This window comes from Taudactylus pleione, unplaced genomic scaffold (genome assembly GCF_031769625.1).
Source record: "Taudactylus pleione unplaced genomic scaffold, aTauple2 ptg000044l, whole genome shotgun sequence".
Lineage (NCBI taxonomy): Eukaryota > Metazoa > Chordata > Amphibia > Anura > Myobatrachidae > Taudactylus > Taudactylus pleione.
Window position 1 is genome coordinate 8,748,779 of NW_028284446.1, and position 21,045 is coordinate 8,769,823.

At 44.6% G+C, this 21,045-nt stretch overlaps 1 protein-coding gene across 3 annotated transcripts in view; it reads left to right on the top strand.

The window, feature by feature from the left end:
- The window catches only part of PWWP3A (PWWP domain containing 3A, DNA repair factor), a 119,230-nt gene that overhangs the window by 36,713 nt on the left and 61,472 nt on the right, over positions 1-21,045 (top strand). For 2 of the 3 annotated variants that reach the window (XM_088460374.1, XM_088460373.1), the window contains exons 3-4: positions 6,333-6,403; positions 13,433-13,503. In XM_088460374.1, the coding sequence (XP_088316500.1) occupies positions 6,333-6,403; positions 13,433-13,503 (142 nt within the window). Of the gene's footprint in view, positions 1-6,332; positions 6,404-7,896; positions 7,946-13,432; positions 13,504-21,045 lie in introns of those variants that run through there. The other variant, XM_088460375.1, reaches the window with a different exon arrangement.

Below are 21,045 nucleotides of genomic sequence, written 5' to 3' on the forward strand. Positions count from 1 at the left end.
TGCAGTTACCGCACCTAATGCCAGGGTTATAGTCACAATAAACCGCATACTCTGACTTAAGGGCCGGGCAGGATGCTGTTACCACTTGTGCCAAAGCCCACAACTAGCATTGCTGCACTAGTGTAGTAAATTTCTGCTTGCACCTCAGGAGGGTATGAGCAGAAATACTCTAGTCACTGGTTTACAGCGCAGCCAATTGAACAGCTCTCAGGCACTCATTCCCGGCACTATTCAAAATTGCATTTCATTGAATCCCCCCCTATGTGCAACTGCTTACATGTTCCTAACCCTGCAACTTTTTGAGTTTAATGAATTCAGGGATGTACAGGAGAGCTAGGAGTTTCAGCTAATTGCTACATTGGAACCCCAAAAGCTCCTGCCATTGGGAGCAGCCAGCAGTTTTCCTGGAAATATTCTTTGAGGGAGATGGATATATAACACCCCCTTACTTGATTTCCAGGCAGTGGTAGAGGACTGGGCTTTCTCCCCAGACAGCCTCATGCCCAGAAAGGAGCACTACCCACTGTCCCCTGGGAATAATTGCACAAAACTATTCCCACTGGATGCATGTGGACAGTACTCTGCTGGATTGGTTAGAAGGCCAATAGCTGGAGTACCACTGCTGTATACTGTGCAATCATTGTATGAAAGGGTTCAGATTTTACATACAATTGAGCTTTAGAACCACCAAACATCACTATGCTGTGATATTTTCAACTACAAATAGGCTGTTTTTTCCCCCAATACGATTTATTGTAGCTTCAAGACACATTCATCTTGTATTCCGTGACAACCAGATAAGCGTACACTTATCTGTTCTTCAGCTGTCCTGCAGTTCAGCCCTTGCCTCCACGCTCAAAACCTCTGCCCACTACCAAGGGCAGCACTCATCTACAGTAACTAGTGGGGAATTAGCCAACCAACCAGACTCCCACTTACCCAGAATTAAGTTGTTCCAGGTGCTGGTGTATGAAACTAGTGGTGGTAGAGAGTTACCCTCATTTGATGCAGTGGAAGGAATTAGTAATGGTTCACTACCAAGAGAGGACATCCCTATACCAAAAAAATTGGCAGAGTAAGCCCACTCAGATTGCTCAGGAATAGCGTAACCTCCTAGCAATCTGTACTGGGCAGCGGAGTAACGTTATCTTAGTCCTACTTAGCCACAAAGACACTCAAAAAAAAACCCTACAAAAACAAAGCTTAGCTTGTCCTACCAGTGGGGAGCCGGCAGCAAGATGGGTATTTAGTTGAGCCAGTGAGCGTTTCCAACACTACAGAAATATATTTTCTATAATGCAGGGCATAGGGGTGGGACAATGTCCCATATCCCACCATTCTAGTGCATAGAAATCTGGGGGTTCTTTTCAAATGAAAATGTTCCCAATTTCAAGCTAGGTACACCCATAGATGCTATTGTCTGGTGATCAGAGCGTATCCTACCCTGCAGGAATCTGCAGAAGTCCATGGCTAAGGGAAGATCTCGCCCATTGTGTCTTCCATTAATTTAGTAGCACCCACATTTGATAGGGGGTGTCCCCTCTATCAAATTATATGGTCCCTTAGTAGTTATTGCCTGGTGATCTGCAGATTATAGTACCCTGCACTATTAACTTTATCCCACCATAGATGGGGAGGGGCAATATTCAATTAGCCAGAGTTATTTTTTGTTGAGGTGCTATGCACACTCCCGCTTACCACTCAGTCCACTTGTAAAAAGCGCTCACACAATAATTTATGATGTTAGCTGCGTTAACTGGGGGAAAATGGGAAAATCAGCCTGTACCCCAAAAACTTTCAAACTTAACATTGGATAACAGTATAGAAGTACATTAGTGGCCAAAAGCAAAGTAATTGGAACTCTTAAAAAGGCGTTAAATTACTGATAATTGCATTTTTTTTAACATTGAAAAAAATTGAACGCAAGTGTTTTTCAGCAAATTAAATGTTCTAGATTAATTTATGGTGCATAAAAATGCTAGTCAGTTAAAATTTATTTATAAGTCACTCTCTCAAATAGGTCCCGAGGCTCAACAGGTAGAAATAACAGGATAGGGGTTTTAAATTTTCAAGATTGTTTATATTATGTTATTAATTTCTATACTAAGAACATTTTCAGTCAACAGTTGCAGGATAACTTATCCAGCCCACAGAGGATCTAGATGAGGCAGCCATTTTAGGCGCACTGCATAGAATCACACTGAGCAGAATAGGCAATGCCTGGAATTGATGACACAATGGGGAAAAAAAAACAAAAACTACTAGGCGAGATCCTTGCAAGGCAATCTGACCCATGCATTTTTCATTATACACAGAATACCAGGCAAGACAGCCATGTTGGGTGCACTACATTGGCTACAGTGTGCAAATAAGCAATACATGGAGATAAGACATGAAAGGATAGAAAGAAGTGTGAGCTAACGGAATGCCCTCTATCTCTTCAATGGGTTTCTCATCCTGCCCTTGAGAGTACCAGGTGAGGCAGCAGTGTAGGGCGCACTACATAGGTTACAATGGGCAGGTTGAGCAATTCATGGAAGTGTAACATGCAGTGGGCCAGGGAATTACAGAGAGAAAACGTATTTGTCAATTTAAACAACTTTAAAAAAATGTGTTAACCAACCACTATTAGGGGAATTCAATATGGAGCGAAAACTCAGTTTTTTGTGTTAATATCGCACCTATGACATTATCGCAGGTTTTAGTTTTACACTGTATTCAATTTCAAAGACTTTTCGCAGGTTCGAAAAGTCTTTGGAAAAAACGGGGATAACTTTTCACCACTGAATAGGTGGCGAAAAAAAAGTGCAGAATTGGGGTTTAGGGGTGCAGGCTTGAAAAAATAGCCTGCACCCCTGGGAATAACATTTTAAAATTAACTGTCAAAAAAAAATTAATTTCAAAATTGGGGTGAAAAAAAGTGTTTAAAAATAGGGAAATAGGTTCAGGGCTATTCTGGAAGTATGCGGCAGGTGTATTCTAGAATAGGCTATTAGCGGCAGGTGCATAGTTGCAGAATTTTTCAAAACTTATTTTAGGGACATAAACATATGCTAGCACCCATTTTCATGTACCCCAAATTTGATGGGACCACTTAAAAAAACGAAAAAAATAACCTAAGTGCTCTTCTGCAACACTTCTTCAATGTCGGGAATAAAACACCTGCTGCGGCTATTTACATCCCCGACTTTCATTTACAGGCTAAAACTGGGGTACCCATAGTGATCCCCCATGTTTTTACAACTTTAGGGGGATCCTACAATTTTTAAGGAAAATTTCGTAACTTTACGCAAATCCCACTTCGCAGGCTCCCGTTTTCGTTTGTTTCATATTGAACACGGGGATAAGCGGGCGCGCGCCCGATACTTTATCCCAGGTAAAAGTTCCGATATGAAACGTAAACTTCGACAGCGAAGTTTAAGTTTCATATTGAATTCCCCTCTATAACTCCCACCTGCAAGCCTAAATATAACGTTCCCATATATCTGTCCCACATTAGTTAGCCTATTCTGCATTTTGCAGAATATCACCCCAAAATGACATGTCATTAGGGAGTCTCCCAGGGACTCTGAACCAAGAGCCTGATTCACCTTTGGGAATAGTGAGAATTAGCACTTAACTGTGAACCTGGACAAACCATGTTGCAAAGCAAGGGGTGTATATACATACATTCTTTTGCAGGTAGTGTAAATACTGGCTGCTTTTGTATGTAGCCCACAAATACTGCACAGTTTTATTATTACACTGCACTTTAGATGTCAGTTTGGATACCTCCCTCCCAAATGTAAATCTCTCTGCACATTTTAAATCTGTGCCACCTGCAGTACAGCATGGTTTCACAAAGATGATCAGTTAAGTGCTAAATCTCACTCTATTTCCAAAGTTTAATCAGGCCCAAAGTCCATAAATTTTAACTTAAAACTTTTACCTGTTCTGGGGCTGCAAGAACAAAAAGCTGCAGTAAATACTATGGAAAGTCAACACTGGTTAATTTGTACAGATAACTGCATAGCAAAAAAAACTTTCAGCCTGTCGCATTAAGTTGCATTTAGACAAGATAACCCCTGAAAGTGGGTTAACGTGGCTGATTAAGTGTGCCCCATCTCCTCTGCACTGGCACAAACACATGGGGCACCCTTGTTTGAAAGAGGGCGGGTCCTCACTAATATATGCTTACTTTGTAGGAATTGCATGTGATCACTAGAGGACACCCAACACGACAAAAAAAAAATAATGCTTTGTCAAACAAACAAAGGGTTGCCGCCTTTAAATTAGGTAGTTCTCTAAATTGTCTTGTTGGGCTAGTTTTATTTTCTGGCTTGTTACTCGCAAAGAAAAAAAAAACACTTTTAGTTTACTTCAGTTTCATTAAAAATAAACTACATATTTTGGGTAAATTTTGCCATATGAGGTGGTATTAACAGATTAAACATTCAGAAAATTCCCATAATGGTGCGTACACTGGGCCTGATTCAGAGCCGGACACTCTTTCAGAGCACTTGCTCTGAATCAGTGCCCTCCCTCTTTAGAGCGGCCTCCTGGCCGCTTGCATAGCTGTGGGTGATCACCCACAGCTATAGTGAGCGGCCAAAAAGATGGTCGCGATGGTCAAGACAATCGCGACCATCGGGCTTACGACGAGGCCCTTGTGGTATGGTCTTGTCTGCCGCAAGCCCTGGAGTGCTTTTGGCTCTATCAGAGCCAAAAGCACTCCCACTGACATAACTTGTGTCAGTGGGGCCGGCCCCAGACGGTAGGCGTTCCCATGGGAACGCCTCCGTCTGGGCAGCAACACCCCCGGCATGCCCACCAAAGGGGGCATGCTGTCACTCAACATAGACAGCATGCCCCCTTTGGTGCGAGACCCATAGCGACGGCTTGCCAGTCGCTATGCGGGTCTCACGCATGTGCACGACGGAGCCGGCTCCCTCGCACGAAGGAGTCGGCTCCATCACACTTGGCCAACATCGACCCGCTTGCGAGCGGGTCTGAATCAGGCCCACTGTACAATAAAAATGCACGATATGAACAACAACGATATCAACCATATAGTTATCATTAATTTTTGGTGCTTACAAACCCACAAACAACCAGCGATGCGTGGGCACGTATGGATGATAACGATATAGACCATCTCCTGTGCATGCAGGCCAACGACCAGTAACATAGGGATCCACGATTGTGGATCGTGGGTCACTGGCCCGTCGGTGGTGTGCTGGATGAATAATAATCATCCAGCACACCAGGAAGGTGCTAGACGATCAGTCAGCGATAGTTATCGCTGACTGATCGTACAGTGTGTATGCACCATAAGTGATTTTTGCGGGCATTGTATAGAAATGCAATGTGATCAGCGCAAAAGCAGTGGCTGGTTTAAACAATGTAATAAGAAAAGTAATATTAAACTAACTTTTTTTTTTTTTCTTTTAAATGCCATAACTAGCTATACAGGATTTTGCTGTACAATGTTTTCTCCCTCCTTTTTCTGTGAAAAAGTCCTTAATCTTAAAAGTGAAGTCCTTAAATCTGCTTAGTCCTTTTCCAGACACCATTTTTACATGGAACAGCAATAAATTGCTTGCTACTTTTTGGAGTAAATTTGTGCTACCATAATACTCTACTGTCCCTCCTCTTACTATACCCCTTCAGGGCAGTAGAGCCATGGGCACCATTACTATTGGGTGTGTGGCCTAATCACAGGAGGCATGGCCACGCCCCCTTCAACAAAATTTTAAACCCTGTTTGCAGCGCCGTGAAGCTGGGGAGAGGTCATTTTGAAACAGTCTCACAAATTTAGAATAAAACATTGGTACTTACTCATCTTTGCGACCCCCTGCTGGAGCAGTCAGTGAAGATACGCAAGTAGCGTAAAGATCAGCCAATACCATTCAGCCCCTTGGCTGATCGTATCTGAAGATACGCATATAGCGTAAAGATCATCCAATGTCAAACGTCATTCCCTACCATCCAAGTGGGCATGGAGGGGAAATATATCCTGGTGGCGAGCGAAGCGAGCCACCGTGCCCGCAGCGTGGCGAGCCCGCAAGTTTATACTACTTGCGTATCTTCACTAGTCAGTGAAGATACGTATGTAGCGTAACCACTGGCTCCAGCAGGGGGCCGCAAAGATGAGAAAGTACCAAAACATTTTTATTATTGCTAGTATTATATATGCAATTCATGCAAATTATTGTGCAGATTTAGTAAAGAAAGTCAATGTTGTGTAAAATACAAAACTGTTACTCTTTTTTAGGTTGATAAAGTTCAAAATGTAAGACTTTACTAAAGTAAAGGAGTATATGAATGTAAAATATATTTTTCAAATTATTCAGGTTTTGTCAAAAGCCAAGCACCGACCAAAGAACAGCAAGTTGAAGGTAGAGATATTTGTCGTGAATAAACAGTTAAGTATATGAACCAGTTGCATAAAATACAGTGCAAAGCACATTTCTCCATTACAACAGCAGATCTTTAAAATATATCCTTAAGCTGGCCACACACTAGACCAACTTGCATCCAACTAGTTAATTGGTTAGAATGAAAATCAGGTAAGGTATGAAAGCAAATGACAATCAGCAATATGCTCCCAAATGCCAGAAAATGGACAAACTGTTTGAACAAATAGTTTAGATCAAACTTTTAACAAACTTGTCTGAATGACCATTTTCATCTGTTTTCTGGCATTTTGGAGCCAATTACTGATCATTTACTCATAAGTTACCAGATTTTAAATTTTCCAACCAATCAACAAGTTGGATGAAAGTTGGTCTAGTGTGTGGCCAGCTTTATGGTTGAGGTTGAAAGGCAACACATTTATGTTTAAGCCTATCCAGTTCACTTAATTCAACCATAAAGCAGTAAAAATATATATATAGATATCTATCTATCTATCTCACATCTTACTAACTAGAACATGGTATGCATCAGTGTATAAAGTAAAAAAAAAACCTCCACTCAAAGTTTCACTGGTCATACACCAAAAAAAACAAAAACACACAACTGACTGAAGTTTACATTACTCTAAACATAACTTACCAAAGTGGTATCCAGCAGGCCTCTAGGTCCTGTACGAATAGGTAGCAGGCATAGATACTACCAGGCTTGGGTCTACACTGTGCTGTAATAATTTAAATCACTGACACTACTAAAATCAACTTCATGACTGCAAAACTGGAAAGCATTTCCAAAAGCTTAAAAATAAAATGAACCAAATTGTAGCCCTCTCAGGGTCTATCCAGAAAGAATCTCCACAGCAAGAAAACACCAGCTATTGGAAAAGATCTAGATATCCACAGCTAGTCTTATTGGGCATCCAAAAATCAAACAAAATAAATACTTGACTGTATCAAACATACATTCCATCACTAATTTCAAGGGAGCTAGTATCAAGCCCTCACAAACCATAGATGTACACAGCAAGTTTGCTCTACTTACAAACCCAGTTGTCTACCAGCATAACTTCTCCCAGATAATGAAACAGTCAGTAGGCTGCCACACCCTTTTATGTAGGCCTCACAGCTGCAACTGCTAATCAGCCTGTTAACTAGCTGGTCCATAGCCTGCCCTCTCCCCCTTTTTCACTACAGGATACCTTACACCAGCTCTTGGTTTAGCCAAACATATTGAAAACAGGAGAGGTGTGCTGTGGTAGAAAAAAGTCCCAAGTTAATCATGAATAGGGATACAATCTCTAATATAAATATTTATTTATTGAGATTCTTCTACACTCAATTATACATGTGCAGACCCTCCAATATGATCCATTCCATTAGGCACAAAATGCTCTGCTCCTGGACTTCTTTCTTAATTGATGATTGCAGCCACCTGTGTTGAAACACATCATCAATTAACTATCTCAACACAGGTGACCGCAATCATCAATTAGGTGGGAAGTCGAGGAGCAGAGCATTTTGTACCTGATGGAAGGGGTCATGTTGGAGGTTAGGTGTGTGCGTACACACACGATATATAATATGTATGTATGTATGTATGAGTATGTGTACACTAATTTGACAAGGTCTTGGATGACTCAACACATATGCTGTTTGGACAATCCAGAATAGCTGGCACTGATTTCTGGAACAGCGCCAGGTTATGGTGATGTTTGATACGCTATAATGACTGCTTCCCCACATGCTTATTACCCTACACTATTCCACTGTCCACTGTGTGTGTGATGCAACTTGCAAGCAACCTTAGCCCACTTTAACTATACCGCGCTGCAGCTGCAGGACCCAGGGACACTCTGAATGCAATGAGAGCGTTCTCATGGTGTGATCACGTGAATGGGAACCAGACTCAGCACTGCACAGCAATCTACACTGTAGTCCCGGTACACGTGGGTAGCAGGTCTATAGTGTAGATTGCCATGCAGTCCACCTCCAAACCTCAGGGACAGTGCAAATTTAGAAGTGTCATACTGTTGGACACTTCGAGCAGTGTGTATGTATGAGTTTTATATATTATATATATATATATATATATATATAAATTATACACAAATATGTGCGCGCATTATGAAACTCATGCACTTGATCAATTGTCAGAACCTCTTGGTGGGGCCTTCACTTATGTCGGCTCCCGTTCCTTGGAATGCCATGTGTGCACCAGTACATCAATGTCCCCAGGATTTAAATTCGGAATAACTTACCCAGGGCACTTTTACAGAATATAATAGACCAACCTGCAAGTACCACTCCCAAGTTACCAGACGTAGCCAGGTGCACAGTTCAGTGACGTTGGCTTAGGTGCATAATAAGGGTCCACACGCAGCTTTTTGATTAAATGAAATGACTGGTGCTTTACTGTCAGCATATAGGAACAAAAATAATAAACAACCTAGTCCTCATACAGGGCACTACCTCACTTCTTGGCCCCCCTCTATAATGTGCAGCTAGTCTGCAAATGTAATATAGTCTCAGTGGTACCTGTATTCAGCAAGGTGCTGATATTAACAAACAAAAACTAAATCACATATGGTCTGCATTGATATCACTTCCTGTGATGTCATATCCGGTCGCAGTATATCAATTCCTTTATATATTGCCTAATGTTATTAGTATACTTTAAATCCCAAAATTTATGCTAAAATAAAAAAAAATTATTCTAAAATATATATATATATATATATATATATATATATATATATATGAGTAGTAGAAGTCCGGCACTCCAAATCATCAAAAAAAACAGCTAGCCCAGGTGCCCGTCCTGAGGAATACTCATGGATAGCAGAAGAAAATATGGACGGCACTCCGGGACTGGTTAAAAAATCACAGTATACCATGAAAGTAGTTGTCAACGTTTCAGAGCCTATGTGCTCTTTTATCAAGACAATATCACCTTTGATATTGTCTTGATAAAAGAGCACATAGGCTCTGAAACGTTGACAACTACTTTCATGGTATACTGTGATTTTTTTAACCAGTCCCGGAGTGCTGTTCATATTTTCTTCTGCTATATATATATATATATATATATATAGACACAGACACATAACCCAAGTCACCGTGAGACTGGTTTCGTAACTATAATTATTGAATGAAATGAATTATAGCACATTTTTATGTATGTACAGTATTGCGTGGTGCTGTCCTTAGTGAAATCACTGCATGATTTGCTGGCACATTGTGAAAATATTAGACATTCTTAAGTTTATTGAATTCATACTAGTAACATGTTCATTTTGTTATTTAACTTTATGTAACATACTATGGTAAAGGTGTAAATAAGTGTGTTTTGTTTTTGTTTTTTTTATATATATATATATGAAAAAAAAAAAATTCTTAATACCCTATTATTTACAACAACAGTCCTGCCATACTGGAGAAAACCATGGCTGCACTCCATATCAGAAAGATTAGCAATGATCAAACCATTTTTTCTTTTAAAGGGAAATTCTCATAAAATGATCACAAAACTATAAAGACCAGGAATCCGGTAAGAATGTCGACATGGTCATAAGGTCGTCATGGTTAAAATGTTGACATGTTCATAATGCAGACATTTAACATGTCAACACCAATATGTCGCCAGTACATTTTTGGGTTAGGGTTAGGCTAAAATATGCCAAAAACACCTGTGTTGGCATTCTGGTGTCGACATTAACATATAAAAAAAATTGTATGTCGACATAATGTTTATATCGATATTCTGACTGTCGATATTTCATACTACACCATTATTGAGCAAAGGCTCCTGCACTTAACATGCATTTTTGTTGGAAGTGCGGTGCTTGGAACCACATTTGTAAATAAAACCCATTTTTCTTTGTCCTATACCTATTTGTGTTCATAATTGTGTCTGCCAGTATTTCTGTTTTGGCACAGTTTTTTTTTTTTTTTGGACACTTCATTGCCCCATTTCAGAGAATGCAGTGCAAACATGTCACTGCACTTGAAAGAGTCCATTATTGTCTGGGGATAAACATTGTGCACATACTCATTAGCTATTAGCAAAAGCAGGCAATTCTTGTCTTGTCATTCTTTTCAATTAAGCCTTTAATTTCAAAATCACATTTATTTCAGTGAGGTTGTGCTGTACATGTATAGTCCCATTAGAATTGTTTGGGACTTGAAAATGAATGAAGCGCCACAGAGTTAGGTGAGTTTTATCCACATTGATAGAGAATCAAGTAGTCTGTCTGAGCTATTTATGCCAGCCAATCACAAGTGGCACTAAACAGTCTGGGACTCTAACCAACATGACGGTACTGGCTGCCTTCCATTGAGTTTTGTTGAAGGTTTTAGGGAGGGGATACTTTGCCCAGTTTATAATTGCTGGAACTTTCCATTCATTAAAGGGCAATTACATGTTGCACACACTGGAAACCCCATTGAAATAATAGACCATTGAACTATGAGGCCTCTAGGTTGCGCCGCCTGGCGGCATTCAAAATGACGCTACTGCCTAAGCTGATGTACCTGTTTCGAGCCATCTCATTTACAATCCCCCACATTCTATTAGACTTTATTAACCAGATTGATGCTCTCTTATGTTTGGAAACGCAAGACTCCCCATTTAGCATTCAGCAAAATGTCCTGCTCCAAAAATCTAGGAGAACTGAATCTTCCTGACCTCCTACGCTACCATGAGGCGGTCCTTCTTTCCCAACTTAGCGATTGGTACCTACCCCCTTGCTCGAAGCACTGGGTTGACCTGGAGTGTGTTGTTTCCTCAGGTTTCCCCCTTTTGGACTTTCTCTGGTCTCCCAGTCGGCTCAAACCAACCTATTGCCTACTTCCCAGGGCTGTTACCGATGCCTTAAAAGTGTGGGATACCAGACTCCCCTCCCTCTTTAACCTTACTTTTCCTACTAGAAACATCTCCCTGAAAGCTCTTGATTTGATGTTGCCCCATTTCCATGTTTCCTTCTGGTCTCATAGGGGCGCTGCCACTTTAGCCGACTTGTTCTCCATCTTCTATTCTCCCCTTTTCTAACTTATTTGCTAAGTTGGCCTGGGACCCTCTGCATGGTTTTTGTACCATCAATTGCGCCACTGTGTTCAAAATGACAACAACGCCCCCAACTATTCTCTCCATCCCCGCTCCCCAAATTCTGTCTATACTCTCCACCCCATCCTCACGCGGGGCCATATCCTTCTGGTACGTTTGTTTATCCCACAAAGGGCCACTAGATAAATCCCCAAGCGATTTGCAGTGGGAAATGGATCTTCAACGTACATTTATTCCTTCAATGGGAAATGATTCACCTGTCCTCCTCTGTCAAAATGTATGGACCATAACAAAAATGCTTTTTATTTGATTATGTCCAAACTCCAAAGATTTTGGCCTTCCTATTCTAAATTTTGCTGGCGTTTATGTCAACAGGAAGGCACAATTCTACGTACTTTCTTGGATTGCCTAGTCGTATGCCCTTTCCCTTGTTCCTGACCCTGCTTCACTGGTACCCGCAGTGCCTAAGTCCGTCCGTTATGTGCTTGGGCACATTCTAATTTCAGCTAGAGCCACCATCACCCAACACTGGAAATCCCGCCCCCCATTTGCTAAAGTCATCTCTACTTGATGACCCCCTCCTCCCCTCTCTTGAAGTGGCTCTCTTGGCATACTTATGTAACAGAGGATAAGGGTCTCGAACTCCTCAGGGATCCCCCTGGCCTGGGCTGACTAGCGGTCAGGGGTAATGTTTTGGCCAGGGGACCCGGTGACAGGGTTCCCCTGGCTGTGGCATTACCCCACGCTAGAAAAAGTTTGGTGCTGATAATGGCAAATACAGGGGGCCCCTTCTCTTTTTGTCCCTTGTACTTCCATAACCAGGACCAGATGAGAGCCCAGTGCTGGTTGCCCTAAATACAGGGGACCCCTACGTTGTTTGGCCCCTGTATTTTGGCAACCAGGGCTGGTTCTGAATAGTCCAGGGCTGGTTGTGCTTAATACAGGGGATCCCTAAGTCTTTTATCGCCTGTATTTAGCACACTCAGTACTCGGTCTCCAAAGCCCGGGGCTGGTTTTTTTTTGGGGGGGAGGGGGGGGGGGTAATGGGAATCAAGCACTTTTTTTTGTACTTTTTTTTCACAGTTTTTTTTTTTTCACACAGATGCATGCATTATGGATCTCCCTGATCCGTGCGTGCATCTGTGTTGTCCACGTACACACGGAACGATGTGTGCCTAATCGTGAAAGACGGGTCGAGATCTTTCTGCATGTTCAAGATATCAGCGACCACGATCAACGACAGCGAGAGCGCACATCGGCATCGTTATCATGCCCACACATGGCACTTTTTAAACGATATGTCGAAAACGGCCATATCATTTAAAAAATTGTACTGTGTGTGGGGGCCTTATGGGGCCAATGCATAGGTGAAGGCTAGTCAACCGTACTTACACCTGCATTGCTTGTACACAACTAAATGTAAATATGCACCCATTTGCAGAGTTGTACAGATGTACTGTATATGACCTCACCACGCCTATCTGTACGTTTGGTTTCCTAGCCATACCCTTATCAGGGCACACTTTAACCAGTCCTGTCCCTGGTGCAAAAGATCTGTCTCAAAACAAGCGTATCTTTGTGCAAGTGGAAATGCGTCAGAGTAACATACAACTCTGCATTGTCTCTTGTTTCCTACACTGTGTCCTAGAGCATGCGCAGGGTGACAGGCAAGATCCGCCTGCAAAATTCACTTGAGTTCAACTCTGTATTGTTAATTTTATACTTTGTGGCTAGTGTTAGTGGGGAACTTCCCTCTGAGCTTACATATATTAACTTTCTCTCACTGTAGTTGAAATGTGGGGTTCATTTCCTGCAAATACTAGCCCTGCGTCCATTCTGTCACACAGTCTTTGTATTTGTATACATTATACTGTAGTTATATCTGTAAATTGGAAAATCATTGATTGGTAACTGAGATGTGTTTTCTGACTGTCTGCTGCTGGTATGAGTTTTCAACATTTGGTCTTATTTTTCACAGGCTAAATGTGAAGTTCACAGATACAAAGCCCTTCCTGAAGCTTGAGCTAGACAACATTGGAGAAAATCTAGGTAAATTGTTCTTAGTTTGAATTTTGTGTAATGGTCTAGCTACCATTTAACTTAATGTGATGCATTCAGATGATGTTTTGCTGTTTGTACAATTTCACTTTAATTACTTGACGTCATCATTTTGGTGATAAAACCTTAAGGTGCCCATACATCTGACAGGTATTTCCACGATCCTGCGATGCGATCGGGAATGCCGATCTGCTGGGTGGAAACGCCGGCCGATCATCGATGTTCAGCGATCCGTCACAGGATTGCTGAAATATTACATGTTAAATGTCCCATTTGACGATCGCGATCATTCGTTAAATCGGGAAAATCCAACATGTTGGATTTCTGCAATGCCGGGTTGCAGGATCGTGGCAATCCATCGCAGATGGATAGGGCCCATTAGTCTGCAATAGCCTCTGATTGTAGTGCAGTGTCTGGGAACATTACCGTTTGTAGCATACAGTATGAATGCTGTGTACCCAATGCAGAAATGAAACTTCTGTATTGTGTTTCCGGTGGAAATCTTGTAAAAATCATTATGAAAACACGAGGGATGGCTTAAAATCAGTGGATAAAACTATGGCAGAGCAGACCTGGATTGCATCTCATTTTTAGGGTGGCCATACAAGCTGCAGTATTGCAGTTGATATTGGAAGAGTGTATGACCTGAAAAAAACCTGACCAACCCGTCGACCTAGTGTGTACCCAGATTAAGTGTCGCTAATATTCTTCTGATAATAAGCTATTGTCCTACATAACAGAATGATGCATGTTGCTCAATACAATGTTATCTAATTTAACTGAGGTGCAAATAAAAGTTAAATAAAGTTAATTAAATATATGTTTAATTAACACCCTTATCAACAATCACTGTTTTGACATGTGGAGAGGTGAACCTCTAACATAATCCATTCAAAAAATTATTTCAATCTAATGTCGATGAGATGACAATCTAGTATGAATTTGAGCAGACATTCCTGTGGATAGAAGTATAAACCAGATTTTGTTTGTTAGTCTGCTATTCATAATACAGACTCACATTTTTTTAAAGAACTCAATGGAAGACCTCCATTGTATGATAAATAGGATTAAATGCATTACAGTTAGGATTAATATAGTTTCTACTGCAGGGTCCATAGGACTCCACAGGAGACCTTGGGGTATAGGTTGATGACGTCAGTCATCAGGCACCTCAATAGTTAAATCTGTGCTCCCAGGATGCACCGGGCCCCTCTCCTCTATCCCGCCCCCAGGCCAAGGCACCTCAGTTTCGTAGGTGTCTGGCCCGGAGTCGGTTCACTTCAAGAGGGGCTGTGTGTCAGCCCCATAAAATAGTTTTCCTGCAGAGTGGTCAGCATGGGCAGTCCAGCGGACGCCCATGCTGCCACTCCGACACCCCGCTGGCGCCGAGACGCTGGCACTGCGCTGGGGATCACGGCGGGTGTCTGGGGGTTTTGGCTAGCAAAAACCCCAGGTAATTCGGGTAAGCAGCGGGCGTCCACGGCGGGCACCCACTGACAGCACAGTCCATTTACTTCCCAGGGCTGGGGGGTCCCTGTGAAGAGGCTGCATGTGACACCAGGCACTGGCTATTGATCTGGAAGTGTGACACATACATTCAGCATGTCTGGTAGTGAATCTGGACAGCCTGATTTTCCATTCCACCTGCAGTCATGCAATAAGTGTTTTGCAAGTCTCAGGGAGGGGGAGATTATTGTGGGAAAATTGTGTACTGCGTGTACCAAACATGCAGGTTCACCTGCGGGGCCAAGCTCTTCACAGGAGCCACCCTGGGCCTGTTTGGTACAGGCTCTAAATACCCTGGTGGAACGGCTTGCAGCACCTCCTGTAGTGTCCCCACAGTTGGGGTACGCTCCGCAGGTTGCTATGCCTTCTGCCTTACAGGGTATCCCCAACAGCGGGTTGTGGCACAAAATATGCCTTTACAACCTACACCTTATCAGGTGTCTCCTGAACCCATGTGGGTCCATTCTCTCTCCAGCAAGGTGCAAAATCTGACGGAGTTGTTACAAAGAATCTGTCCTACGCTAGCTAGGAAGGAATTGCTGTCTTCTCAGTCCACCTATTATCAAGATGATGTGTCGACTGATGACGGGGAATTTCAGGACTTATCGGAGGTTGTACTCCCCCAAAAGGAGACTGAACCTAAGTCTAAAATCTATGTACACGACCTCATCCGTGCGGTCCATGTAGCTGTGGACATTGAGGACGAGGATACCCTGGCCGCAAAATCCAAACATACTTTCCTTAATGAAATAGAGTACAGCAACAGCTTTTCCCCTGTCGGATCTGCTAGTTGAACATTTAGAGGAAGCCTGGAAAACTCCAGGAAGGCGGTTCCAGCCGCACAGACGTTTGGATGCCACTTATCTGTTGAGGAAAAGTATTTCTCCAAGTGGGAAACTCCTCCTCAGGTGGACTCGCATATTACTCGTCTAGTTAAAAGTGCTACCCTCCCTATGCCTTCCATGTTCTCCTTAAAGGATGTTACGGACAGGAAGGTGGAGGGGTGTTTCAAGTCCATCTATGCCCTCTCTGGGGGGTCACCAGGCCAGATATAGCTATTTGCTGGGTGGCAAGAGCCATGGAATGTTGGGCAAACTCCCTGGAGGCATCTTTGCCCTTAGAGGCTACCAGTGAGCAAATAGAACTGGTGGGTTACCTCAGAGATCTGCCACATATATCAATGCGGCGGCTCTGAATGTTAGTCTCTTAATATCTTGCATTTCAGCTGCTGCTGTTTCTGCAGGATGCTCTCTCTTGTTAAGATCTTGGAGAGCAGATGCTGAGTCTACGAAAGGACTAGAATGTCTAACTTTCGATGGACAGGTTTTGTTTGGGCCTGATTTGGACAAAATTGTAGACACTTTGGCAGCTGCCAAGTCTGCCTGTTTACCCTTGGCCCCAGTGCCGTCGGAATCTGGAACTTTGTCTTTTCAGACCTTCCCTCTGCGGGGTAAGTCCGAGGTCCAGTCCTTTCCCAGACCGTCAGGAACTAAGAAGGTCACAAAGCCCAAGAAGCAAGCTTAGAGTACCAGGCGTCCAGCTGCCAAGCCCGACGATAAACCCTCAGCCTGACGGGGCAGGCTTCTCCTTGGGGGATCCCAAGGTGGGAGGCCGACTTCTTCAGTTCGCCCAGTGCTGGTGTCATACCACCACAGACACTTGGGTAAGGGAAGTGGTCTCTCAAGGGTACACCCTCGCCTTCTGCAGCAGACCTCCTACGGGACTTCAGATGGATCAGGAACTTCAAAAAGTTATACGTTCTATGCTCCTGGAGGGAGTTATAGTTCCGGTACCTACTTCCCAGAGGAGAATGAGCTATTATTCCAAACTCTTTTTGGTTCCGAAACCAAATGGTTCATACAGGCCTATCCTAGACCTCAAGTCCCTGAACAAGTTTCTCCGAGTGCCTCGGTTCAAGAGGGAAACCCTGTGGTCTATTATACTGGCTAGGGAACCTGGGGATTTTATGGTGTCTCTGGACATTCAGGATGCTTACCTGCATGTCCCGATAGCTTCGGCTCACTAGAGGTACCTCAGGTTCGCAGTGTTAAAGCAACACTTCCAGTTTCAGGTCCTGCCATTGGGCTGTCCACGGCACCCAGGGTGTTCACCAAACTTATGGCAGTGATGGCGGCCCAACTGCGGCTGCAGGGGATCAGTCTGTTGCCTTACCTGGACGACCTGCTGCTGTTAGCCAGGTCTCCAGAATTGCTTCAGCATCTACGACTGACAGTCACAGTGCTACAAAGCCACGGGTGATTGATCAACTGGAAGAAGTCTTCTCTGACGCCCTCACAGAAGATGCTTCATCTTGGGGCATTGATGGATTCTCAACAACAGAGGATTGTCTTAACCAGGGACAAAATATCCACCCTGCAGCAGCGGATTCTCAGCTGCCTGCACAGTCGCCGGGTGTCGATTCACTCGGCAATGCAGTTACTAGGCTCCATGGTGTCGACATTCGACATGGTGGAGTATGTCCAGTTTTATTCCCAGCCTCTACAGACTCTGATCCTTTCCAGGTGGGACGGATCTCCACGTCGGATACGAACACAGACATTGGTACTGTCTCTGGGTGGTGCGTCTGTCTCTGACTTTGTGGCTTCACTCAAGTCACCTTACCAAAGGCCGCCCCCTTTTGGATCCCAGAGTGGGTCCTCCTGACAATGGACGCCTGTCCCCGGGGTTGGGGTGCAGTGACAGGTCCACACTTCCTCCAGGGAAGGTGGACAATAGAGGAGTCCGTTCTTCCAATAAACATATTGGAATTCAGGGCGGTTCTAAGAGCTCTTCAGCAAGCAGGGCTCATGCTTCACGGAAAACCCGTGCAAGTGTGGTCAGACAACGCCACCACTGTGGCCTACATAAACCGCCAAGAAGGAACTCGAAGTCAGGCGGCACTAGTGGAAGTGTCCCGCATCCTGACTTGGGCGGAGGGCAATCTCCCAGCCATCTCGGCAGTGTTCACCGGGAGTGCTCAACTGGGAAGCGGACTTCCTCAACCGTCAAGACGTGCACCCAGGGGAAAGGTCTCTTCACCAGGAAGTGTTCCAACTCCTAGTGGACAGGTAGGGCCTTCCCGAAATAGACCTCATGGCATCCAGACAACCACAAGATGCCAGTGTATGAGTCAAGGACAAGAGATGTGGGGGCTCTGCTGGTAGACGCTCTGTCGGTCAGTTGGACCTTCCAGTTCGCGTACCTGTTCCCTCCGTTCTCCCTTCTTCCTCGGGTGATTCGAAAATTCAAGCAAGAAGGAGGCATGCTGCTGCTGGTGGCTCCAGCGTGGCCCAAACGTCACTGGTACTCAACAGCATCGGAGTATCTATGGAGAGACTCCGAAGATCTGTCTCTGCGTCCGGACCTGTTGTCCCAAGGTCCTTGCCATTACCCGGACCAAAATCGTCTGTCTTTGACGAAGTGGCTGTTGAGACTGCCCTCTTGAGGTCCAGGGGTTTTTCCAGCTCTGTGGTTAACACCATGCTCAGAGCTCGCAAGCCTGCTTCTGCGAGAATTTATCACCGTGTGGCACACCTTCTTTGAATGGTGTCGCCCCAGAGGTTATGATCCTCAGGTATTTGGAATATCCAGGGTTTTGGCTTTCCTACAGGCAGGCTTAGATCAAGGTCTTAACCTTGTTTCTCTGAAGGTGCAGGTTTCTGGCCTGTCAGTGTGGTTTCAGCGTAGGATTGCTACTCTTCCTGATGTACACACCTTTATGCAAGGTGTGCTTCGCATCCAGACTCCCTTTGTCCCACCTGTGGCTCTTTGGGATTTGGCTGTGGTCCTTAGGGCTCTCCAAGGACCGCCATTTGAACCACTGGGTTTAGTGGATTTAAAATGGCTTACAGCTAAGACTGTTTGTTTTTCTTCTGGCCATTGCTTCGGCCAGAAGGGTGTCAGATTTGGGTGCTCTTTCTTGTCGCCCTCCCTTTCTGATTTTCCATAGGGATAGGGTGGTGCTTTGCACTCCCCCTGGTTTCCCTCCTAAGGTGGTATCTAGTTTCCACATTAAGGAAACTCTAGTACCGGCCTTTAATTCCCCAGACTTCTCAGCTGGTGAGGCCTCCTTTGATGTGGTACGTGCTCTAAGGACTTATGTTGACCGTACTAATTCATTTCGGTAGTTGAACTCATTGTTTGTCCTTTATGGTTTCCGTAAGAAGGGATTGCCTACCACTAAGCAGACTTTGGCAGGCTGGATTCGCTTGGCAATTTAAGAGGCTTACATTCATGAGGGCCTTCCTGTACTCTTAAGGCTCATTCTACTCGGTCTGTGGGTCCTTCGTGGGCAGCTCACCATGGAGCCTCTTCTGTTCAGCTGTGTAAGGCGGCCACATGGTCTTCTGTCCATACCTTTTTTAAAGGTATTATGCATTTGATACCTTTGCCTCTCAGGATGCTTCCTTCGGGCGGCGGATTCTCCTTTCTGCACAGGAGCATCCCCACCCTTACGGAGACTGCTTTGGGACATCCCCAAGGTCTCCTGTGGAGCCCTATGGACCCTGCAGTAGAAAATAAGAGATATGGTAAGAACTTACCTTTGTTATCTCTATTTCTACGAAGTCCATAGGGATCCACAGGACTCCCACCCTGTTGCACCTGTGCTGCAGATGGGCTGTGTTCTGGTCACTGGTTTCTCCAGTCTCCTTCTGAATGTGAGAATGTGATACTTGTGTGTTCCTGAATTTCTTTCTTCTCTCTTCTCCTCCTCCAACCATTGGCTTGTTACGAAACTGAGTTGTCTTGGCCTGGGGGCTGGGTATAGAAGAGGGGCCCGGTGCATCCTGGGAGCACAGATTTAACTGAGGTGCCCGACGACTGACGTCATCAACCTATACCCCAAGGTCTCCTGTGGATCCCTATGGACTTCGTAGAAATAGAGCGGGGCTGGAGCGCTGTGACGGGCCCACACGTCTTCCATTAGAACTTCAGGCAGGGTTCAGAGCGCTGCAACAAGCAGGACTCTTCCTGCAGGGGAAACCCGTGCAAATTCAGTCAGACAACGCCACCACTGTGGCTTACATAAACCATCAGGGAGGAACTCGAAGTCAGGCGGCTCTAAAGGAGGTATCCCGCATTCTGACTTGGGCGGAAGGCAATCTACCAGCCATCTCGGCAGTGTTCATCCCGGGAGTACTCAACTGGGAAGCGGACTTCCTCAGCCGTCACGATGTACATCCAGGGGAATGGTCTCTTCACCAGGAGGTATTGGACAAGTGGGGCCTTCCCGAAATAGACCTCATGGCTTCCAGACAAAACCGAAAGCTGTGGGCATATGGATCCTGAACAAGAGACGCAGAGACTTTCCTGGTGGATGCTCTGTCGGTACGGTGGACCTTCCAGTTCGCATACCTGTTTCCCCCGTTCTGCCTCGAGTACTTCGAAAGTTCAGGCAAGAAGGAGGCAAGATCCTGCTGGTGGCTCCTGCGTGGCCAAGACGCATTGGTACTCGGATCTTCAGTGTCTATCCATCGACACTCCATTGCTGTTGCCTCAACACCCGGACCTGTTGTCTCAAAGTCCTTGCCTCTACCAGGACCTGAGTCGTCTGTCTTTGACGGCGTGGCTCTTGAGACTTCCCTCTTAAGGTCTAAGGGTTCTCCAGATCGGTGGTGAATACCATGCTCCGAGCTCGGAAACCTGCTTCGGCGAGAATTTACCACAGGGTGTGGCATAACTATTTTGAGTGGTGGCGCCCTAGACTGTACGATCCTCAGGAATTTCGGATATCCAGAGTGCTGGCTTTCCTACAGGCGAGCTTGGATGTAGGTCTGCGCCTCGCTTCTCTGAAGGTGCATGTCTCTGCCCTGTCAGTTTTGTTTCAACGTAGGATTGCTACGCTGCCTGATATCCGCACATTTATGCAGGGTATCCTTCGCATCCAGCCTCCCTTTGTTCCTCCAGTGGCTCCTTGGGATCTGGCTGTGGTTCTGAGGGCTCTCCAAGGTCCTCCATTCAAGCCTTTGGGTTCTGAGGGGTTGAAATGGATTACAACTAAGATAGTGTTTCTTCTGGTTATTGCTT